An 8,414-nucleotide genomic window follows, 5' to 3' on the forward strand; every position below is an offset into this window, starting at 1 on the left:
ATAGATCGTAATTGTAGAATCCTTCCAAGCTTCCAAACCCTAGCCACCATTCTCCACCATGATCCACTCTACTTTATGACCATGCACAACCACCCTTGACCATACGCTACCCTCCGACAACCGCCGCAACGTCGAATAATTACTATTATGTCTAATTCTGACTTTCCACTACTATTTATTAATATCTTTTTATCCTGAACTTTGATTTGTGTGAAATCAAAATCATTAGAATCCTATCTTTTGAGGCTATTATTATATAAATTTTCATAATTTTCTTATAACCAAATCGTTCCAAATCTAATTTGTAATATTGGTATCAAATGTGACGTTTTTCAGATAATGGTTACCACGCTATCCAAGACAAACAAGGAAGGAGTGACCAAGGAGGACAAGGAACTCATCTTCGTTCCTATGGGAGTTTCTCTGGCCCCCTTTCCACCACTAGCACTTGCTAACGATCGAATTGAAAGAGAACTCAAAGGAGATCCAAACCTCCATCAAGACCTTGACAGCGATTCTCCTAGCTTGGTATAGCCAACCCTCATTGCCAGCACCACCGGCCACACCAAAAACTAGGGCCCCACGGCGAGGCAACTTCAAATCGTGAAGGAGATGGAGTGGAGACCCAACTAGCAGGCGAAACCCCTCCTCTAACCATGATGGAGACCCCTTCGACCCTGCAGACTGATCCCATCATACCTGCGACGCCGAAGGAGCCCCTAGATACGGCCCTAACACCATTTTCCTCAGCTGCGGTGGAAGCTACGGCCCGAAACTCTAGTTTTTCACCCGCAACGATCCAAGCGTTTTTGGCCCAAATAACCACATCCAGTCCTTTACATGGGACCCCGCACTACAGCTAGGCTAGTAATTAGCGCAAGAAACAGTCGAAAGACTACCGTCGACATCCATTCGTGTTGTTAGTGAAACCACTGCTCGTGGTCAAGGTTTTGACCCTTCTGTGGCTACCTGTTGCCATGGTTGGCCTCCCTAGCCTGACTGCCATCCGTTGTTGGCCACCTTAGCCATTGGAGACCGTCGCGTGGTCGAACCTGATGGCCAAGCTTGCAGCATTATCATTCGAGCCAAGCCATACTAGGGTGGCTTCGTAGGGGTTCTCCGTCGACTCTACTCCACTGCAGTGGGGCCACGACCACAAACCGTAGCTACCAAGAATATTAACATATGTTAAATAAAGCTTACTATCTTCTCATCTGTTATACTTATATTAATATCCATCATCTTCTAACATATTATTATTACATTGTGCCACTTAAAAGAAGAAAATAAAAGCTAATCATCCGGATACGTAGCTTAGACAATCAAACTAACTCTCCTAGAATAATAAATAACAAAAATAAAATTTTAACTCAATTCTATAAAAAAAAAATTAAATAAATATTGACCTCCACATCAAATCAATAACTTATACGGTAACTTGGTAATACCCTGATAGTAGATAATATTATACTTAAAAAGATGCCCGGCCGTAAAACCCTTGAGAAAATCATTTTCTTGAGGAGTGTGAGTGAAATGGTGCCGGAAATACGTGGCGCCACGTCGACTTAACCGCCAACGAAGCCCCCGTGGCGTAGTACTGGAAGGTTCATCGTCTGCATCGCGGTGCACCGACTTTAAAGAACACGTGGTCGAAGGGTACCTGTAGAGAAAGAGGCGGTGTGGTGTCCATTCCATACACCACGTCCTCGAGCTCTCAGTCCAGTGAGACGCCTCCATCTAATCTCCACGTACCTAGTTGGGCTCTTCACGAATCTCAGCATCCACCGTGGCAGGTCAAATCGATTCTGTTGACCGACTTACCGCTTAAAGCCTATATATATCAGAGCTCCACTCTCTTTCTCTACTTGTCCTCCAAGTTTCGGGGTGAAGTTTTCTTCCTCACTAAGCGACCTCAGAGACTGATTCCAACAAGCAATGGCTTTGGATGCCCTAGAGACGAAGGAGATGGAAGCAGTTGCGTACTCAAAGGGTAAGCGTTCCAAGCGTCCCCGCTCCGCAACGGACGAAGAATACCTCGCCCTCTGCCTCCTAATGCTCGCACGAGGCGAGTCCGGCCGCCGCTTACCGTCCCCTCCCCCTCCGAAGCAGCCGCATGCGTGCTCCGTATGCGGGAAGTCGTTCGGGTCCTATCAGGCCCTCGGCGGCCACAAGACCAGCCACCGGAAGCCCACCGCCAGCAGCGAGGACTCCTCATCGACACGTGGCGGCGAAGAGGGGAGGACCCACCGGTGCTCGGTTTGCATGCGGACGTTCCCGTCCGGGCAGGCGCTGGGCGGACACAAGAGGTTGCACTACGAGGGATGCGGCGGCGGGGCCACGCCGCCGGAGGCGACGGAGGCGGCGGCGACCGTTAAAGACTTCGATTTGAATCTGCCGCCGCCGCCCGAGTTAGGGTTAGGGTTCGAGGTGGAGAGTGTTGTCGAGATAAAGAAACCACGGTGGTTGATGCCGGCGTAAAGCGGTCTCGAAAGGAGATGCGACCTTTTCTTTTGTCCATACGTAGGATTTTACATATATAGTATGTGATTTATTTTTATTTTTATTTTTATTTTTCAGTTCAATTTGGGAAGTTCTTCATGTCAGTTAGGAAATTTATTGCTCGACATAAAGGTGGATTAGATTGGATTGAATTCTGAAGATTATTCTGTTTGAATTTGGAAGTATTTTGAAATAAAAGAAAATAATTGAATAGATAAGGTTTGAATATAAATAAAGAGTTGGTGATGATGGCTACTCGGTCGGTTCGTTGCTTGCATTGTTATTGTTCAACAGAAACCATTTCTAACCGTAGTCTATCTAGCTATGTAATTTACTCTACTGCCCGTGTTGCAGTCTACGTTGCAGTGTTGCGTGATCGATCCAATTGACTGAGTGAGCACCAGGTTGAAATCCATATAATTTAATTCTTTGGGACACTAATTCTAGTTAGATATGTCAATTATGAGGTTAGAGTGCTGGTTGTTTGTACTGATTACAAACACTTTCTCCGGTTGAGAAAATGTTTATCAGACAAAAACTTGGCAATTTACTAAGTTTTTTTCTTTATTACACAATAATGTCACATCTCAATACCTTTTCTGAAGGTTCTTAAACCGAATATTATTTATAAACATGGTTACGTAAGACAACAAGCAGTGTGTTAGATTAGGCTTTATAGACACGATGATGAAGAACCTATATGACGAGAATATGCGCGAGATTTTAGTAATGCAACTCTTCATGTTGGTGTACGTCTTATATGAAATTTGAGCACTAAAATTTTGATTCTTTTAGAATTATCAGTAAAGTTAGTTAAATTTTTTTTTATATATAAACTATGCCCTAACAAATTATTGTTTTAAAGAAAATATATTAAAATATTATTTTTTATTGAAGTTTAAAATGTAAAATATTTATCAAATATTTTCTTTTTTTTACTAAAAATTAAGATTTTTCTTGTACATATAGGATAATTTTAAATAAGAGAGAAAAATGAGTTTAATCTTAGTTAAATTTTAACTATAATTAGTGTGGGTAGTTAGGGGAAAAATTATGATTTCAATAACAATTATGATACTTTGAAGAATATTGTAGCACTTTATTATATTTTATAAAGTTTTTAGTTGCAATTTGTAAAAATCCCTACAAAATGTCCAACCCAAAACAAAATAAAACAAAGGGAAAAAAAAAAGAGTAGTGCTATGAATTCTTCACAATTAATGTTAGCCAAAATTTGAACTTTGCCATCTGAGATATATTGGAGGACAAAATAATCGGACCCAAGAGCTTAACCAACAGCGAACCCCAAGACTGTGGTCTCACACCTCCCTGGGGTCCACAAAGATACTCTTCCCCGGCGCCGAGTTGGTCCAATCCCCCACCACCCCATCGCTGTACTCCTCCGCTAACCTCTTCGCACACCACAAATCCTCGGCGCACGAGAGCCTCCTCCAGTGCGGTATCCCACTCCTCAACGGCTCGCACGCCGCCACCTCCGCCGCCACCGCCGCCGCCCTTCCCCGCGCCATGTTATGCACGTGCCGACAGATCTCCCCTGCCATCTCCGCCGCTTCCTCCCCCTCTCCCCCGATCCCGAAGAGGAACCAAACACTAAACGGCCTAAACAAATCGGGCACCGCCGGTACCCTCGCCCACTTGGCCGCCCGATCTATCTTCCGGCTAATCGCGGCGATTAGTCGCCGCGCCCTCGACGCCCCCCTCACCTCGAGTCGGAACACCCCGCCGCAATCCCAAACGCTCGCCACCGCCCACGATTCGGGCGGATATCCCAGGAACGAGTCCACACCCGGCCACCGGTACGGGTCACTGGTGGATCCGGTCACCGCGAGGAAGGTCCCGAGGTAGAGGGGGTTGGAGAGGATAGCGTCGAAGTCGCGGGGGAAGAACTCGGTGGTGGAGAAGCGGCGGCGGTAGAGGGACTCTGCGTCGCGTACGGGGAGGCGGAGGATGGACACGTGGCGGGATATCGAGAGGCGGTGAGAGAATACCGGTTGGACAAGGATGGACGGTGTCCGGAACTTGGAGTACCCACACCGCCCGGTGAAGAGGCGGATGGATGCTTCGTTGTCCTTCTCGGTCGCCATGTAGGCGTACTCCGCGCCCTTCTGGCGGAACCACGACTCCATTCGGCGCACCAGGTGTAACCCGATCCCCATCCTCCTATTTATAGTCACACACCGTAACATAAAAATAAAAACCCCCGAGATTTATTATTTGTTAATTAATGTGTATACGACGAAGTAGGTGGAGTTACCGGTGAGTTGGGGAGACGCGAAGGCCAAGGATGTAGCCGACTTTGGTGTAGATGGGAGTTTCCTTGCGGTGAGTCTTCTTACCGCAGGTGACGGTCTTCACGCAGCCTCTGATGAGGCCCACGAGTTGCTTCGCCGGCCCATTCGATTCAGCTACCTTTAGTCGGTACGTGTTTCAAACAATAAACAACCAAAATTAGTAACTAAAAATAGTTAGCTAAAAGCTTAATAAAAAAAATATAGAAGGGAAGGAAGGAAAGAAAAGAAGAGACCAGCATGAGATAGGCTGGAGAATGGCGGACACGAGCAAGAGGATCGCCGAGGAGGTCGGTGTAGAGAGACGTCTCACCGCTCGGCCCGACCTCGCACATCCGGTCAACGGCTTCGGCCTGAGACCGGTCCGTCTCTGGGTCATACTCCCTGATCGTCACTCTTCTTGCCTCCTCCTCCATTTCAACTCTTCTCTTCTTCGTAGTTATATATTTTTCTCGTGAGCTTATATTATCTTAGTCTATCTCACATCTATATACATATATATAGATATGGTAGAAGGATAAGGGAAGGGATCAAAGAGGAGGACTAAGAGTATTTCCTGGATGTTAAATTGATCTCTCAACTATATATCAGGCTCTTCAATCTCTCATGAATCACGTAGAGCTACAGTTAGCTAAGGAGAAAGAAAGGCATAAGGAAACGAAGAAATCACTCTCAGAAACCTGTATCACCTCCTCAGGCTCTTCCTCGAAGGTCTTATTGGGCTATCTTTCAGTTTATATGATTAGGTAGTCTTCACTATTGATGGCTTGGGGATACATATATATACTCATTTCTCTCTTTGGATCATGATCTTTTGATCCATTCCTATCTCTCACTATTGTTAATTCTATATAGAGATATATAGGTCCATATTTTAGCTGGTGGTATTAATTAAAAGCTAGCTACAAGGAGAAACGTACAGGTAGAGAGAGAGAGAGAGAGAGAGAGAGAGAGAGCGAAGGTGAGAGAGAGAAACTAGAGGAAAGAGTACAGGGAAGTGGCGGCTGTGTGACTGCGCGCACAGTGCCAGGAAGTCGCCCACTGCGTTTCTTAATCATTAATTATTTCTACGTAGCTGAGGGCGTACGTTACGTATCCTCCCCTCGCCCCCAATCCCTTTACATCTACCAATCATTTATTACACCTTCCAATACATGCATGCTATTCGATGTTTCCTTAGTACGTACGGACGCACTCTTAATTTATTTATTTATTTATTTATTTATTTATACTGTTAATCTAGAGCTATGCATGATATATGTTTTGTTACAATATAAATGTCATTCAAGATACTTATACAACCAATAACAAACAAATTCGTTTTCGTGTTAAGAGGAACGCAGTTGTCATGTGATATAACCACCCTGAGGACTTAAGCTATGTGGATCGGCTTCCCATTAAATCTAGTCCTATCCTTACCCTCCCTTACTGTCACTGTCTGGAGAAAACCTAAGATTGTTTGACCCTTAGCTTAAACTTGAAAAAGAAGCCTTCATCTCTTCTCCAAAAAGACAAAGGCATATATATATATATATATCTATGGAATGTTATATTATTGTCATTCATATTAAGAGAAGTTCATTGAAAAATGCTCATATTTAGCTAAGGTTTTCAGTGCAATATTTTTCTGACCATATAAAACATGAGATGCCATGCATCACGATCAATCATCATATTTTGTTTGAGAAACCACTAGATCCTCTCTCTCTCTCTCTCTCTCTCTCTCTCTCTCTCTCTCTCTCTCTCTCTCTCTCTCTCTCTCTCTCTCTCTCTCTCTTGTGTTATGGACGGTTTGATATGTGACAGGACTATGGATGGTCGAGTTAGATGGGAAATAAAATTGAATTGTGGTTGATTAATCTTGTATATAAGAGAAATGTCAACCATTAGTATGTAGCATAATGAGGAATATGCCATTCAAGGAACTTATTATATATAATGATGAAACAAATTGGAGTCATATTAGGGGAAGGCATTTCTCATGTTATACAACACGCAAGTAGCTAGCCTTGTGAACTATTTGAATGAGGTCTACAGCTATGAAATTTTAGGTCCATCCTAGTGATGTCACATATAAGACAAGTTATTCTAACAGATCATCACCTTTGTAGTTCTTGAATCAAGAGGCTTAGTTGACATTGAATCGATCATTTATGTATGACATAAAATAATAGAACTTATCGTATAGACCAATTGGATTAGGACCCTCCCTAATGCTCCCGGCCATAAAAGTAACGATACCAGCACCAACCCTAACCCTGGCTAAGATTCCCCAAGAGAAGCTCAACTTATGATAATTAATTCCCTCTCCACTTGTACGGTTTCTTCTTAAAAGAAATAACAATCCATGATTAAATCCTTCTCTAGTATTATATTAACTAATTAACTAACTATTCTAAAAACTTAAAGTAATAGAGAACGATGGTTTATCCATTATACTGCTTAACAATCTTAAAATCTCGAAAAGGAAGCACTACCGAGAACAAGGACGAGAGATACAGGGCTTGCCGATTAGATTTCTCAACCACTGTGATATATACTAGCCAAGAAATTAACATTATTAACATTAGGTCTCTTAAGACATAATATATATTATTCCTATATTATATATTATTAAAGATTCAGTACTTAAAGACATTGTTTGCTTTGCGTTTAGAAACTGCCTAAACTAGTTCTGAAATTCCTAAACTAATTTAGTAATCAAATATATTTTTATCCTTTTCATATCTAATTAAGTTTACTCTTAAAAAAATTAAGATAAAAAATAAGACCAACTAATTAAGTTTTGGCTTGGCCTCGAACCAAACAAATACCTAAATAATTTAATTTTTTAGGTCAACTCGTCTATGTTTAGTACTAGGAATAACATATATATAGATATAGAGAGAGAGAGAGGGTGTTTCAAATAGCAGTATTAGTCTCTTATCTAATAACTTAAATTTTTAAGTCAACTAATATCTAGAATAAAAGACTTAACCTTTTATATTAAGGTCGTCCTATATTGTTAACCTATTACCAACAAGTTGACGTTTTTTTGTTAATCGGGCAAGCTCATCCACAAGGCTTCACGTGAGCTACATGAAGGGGCATGGTTCATTGGTTTGACTTCAAGAGTTTTACTGGAATAATATAGGATAGAAATATACTTGAGCTTATCGAGGATAACTAGAACTGGGGTTAGGCTCAGTGCGTATTGTCGGGCTGAGTGGGTCCCATATTGTGGATAAGGATCCATCACTGTTCGTCAATCAAGACCGTCCAAATTCTTGACTTTTTGTAGTCAAAATCAATCATAATTGGATACTTGAAAACGTTCACACGCCTCATTATTCTATACACCAAATATATACATATACATACATAACTACAGTTGATAGAAATTGCTTTCCATTTCTATATGTATTTGTTTTCTACTAGGAAGTTTCCATTCAAATAACAAAGAGCTAACCGTTAGCTTTATGTACACAATTCAATTTCTCCTAGGTGTCTCGAATACAAATTTGCAAATAACACCTTCAATCAATTGAAGGTACTGCACATATAACTATCCGTATAGTACTATATATAATTAGGGTTGTGTGTCAAAATAAACGAGCGGTTTGAGTT

At 42.0% G+C, this 8,414-nt stretch overlaps 2 protein-coding genes across 2 annotated transcripts; one reads left to right on the top strand and one right to left on the bottom strand.

The window, feature by feature from the left end:
* Positions 1-1,882: 1,882 nt before the first annotated feature.
* Positions 1,883-2,700, top strand: LOC140774504 (zinc finger protein ZAT6-like). The gene has a single exon (XM_073117523.1). The coding sequence runs from the start codon at positions 1,936-1,938 to the stop codon at positions 2,476-2,478; it is 543 nt and encodes a 180-aa protein (XP_072973624.1). The 5' UTR covers positions 1,883-1,935; the 3' UTR covers positions 2,479-2,700.
* An 883-nt stretch (positions 2,701-3,583) lies between these two features.
* Positions 3,584-6,416, bottom strand: LOC140774222 (probable N-acetyltransferase HLS1). Its single transcript, XM_073117126.1, has 3 exons — positions 5,045-6,416; positions 4,775-4,929; positions 3,584-4,680 (listed from the first exon to the last, which is right to left on the bottom strand). The coding sequence occupies exons 1-3, from the start codon at positions 5,222-5,224 to the stop codon at positions 3,819-3,821; spliced, it is 1,197 nt and encodes a 398-aa protein (XP_072973227.1). The 5' UTR covers positions 5,225-6,416; the 3' UTR covers positions 3,584-3,818.
* Between the last annotated feature and the right edge of the window lie 1,998 nt (positions 6,417-8,414).

This window comes from Typha angustifolia, chromosome 13 (assembly GCF_048772165.1).
Source record: "Typha angustifolia cultivar Huaian chromosome 13, ASM4877216v1, whole genome shotgun sequence".
Lineage (NCBI taxonomy): Eukaryota > Viridiplantae > Streptophyta > Magnoliopsida > Poales > Typhaceae > Typha > Typha angustifolia.

Bases quoted from the DNA above. Each gene is read 5' to 3' on its own strand.
- LOC140774222 (XM_073117126.1), bottom strand. From the start codon at position 5,224: ATGGAGGAGGAGGCAAGAAGAGTGACGATCAGGGAGTATGACCCAGAG. The intron at 4,930-5,044 runs GTCTCTTCTTTT...TACCGACTAAAG, and splicing joins CTCCAGCCTATCTCATGCTG to GTAGCTGAATCGAATGGGCC. The intron at 4,681-4,774 runs GTAACTCCACCT...GACTATAAATAG, and splicing joins CGCGTCTCCCCAACTCACCG to GAGGATGGGGATCGGGTTAC.
- LOC140774504 (XM_073117523.1), top strand. From the start codon at position 1,936: ATGGCTTTGGATGCCCTAGAGACGAAGGAGATGGAAGCAGTTGCGTAC.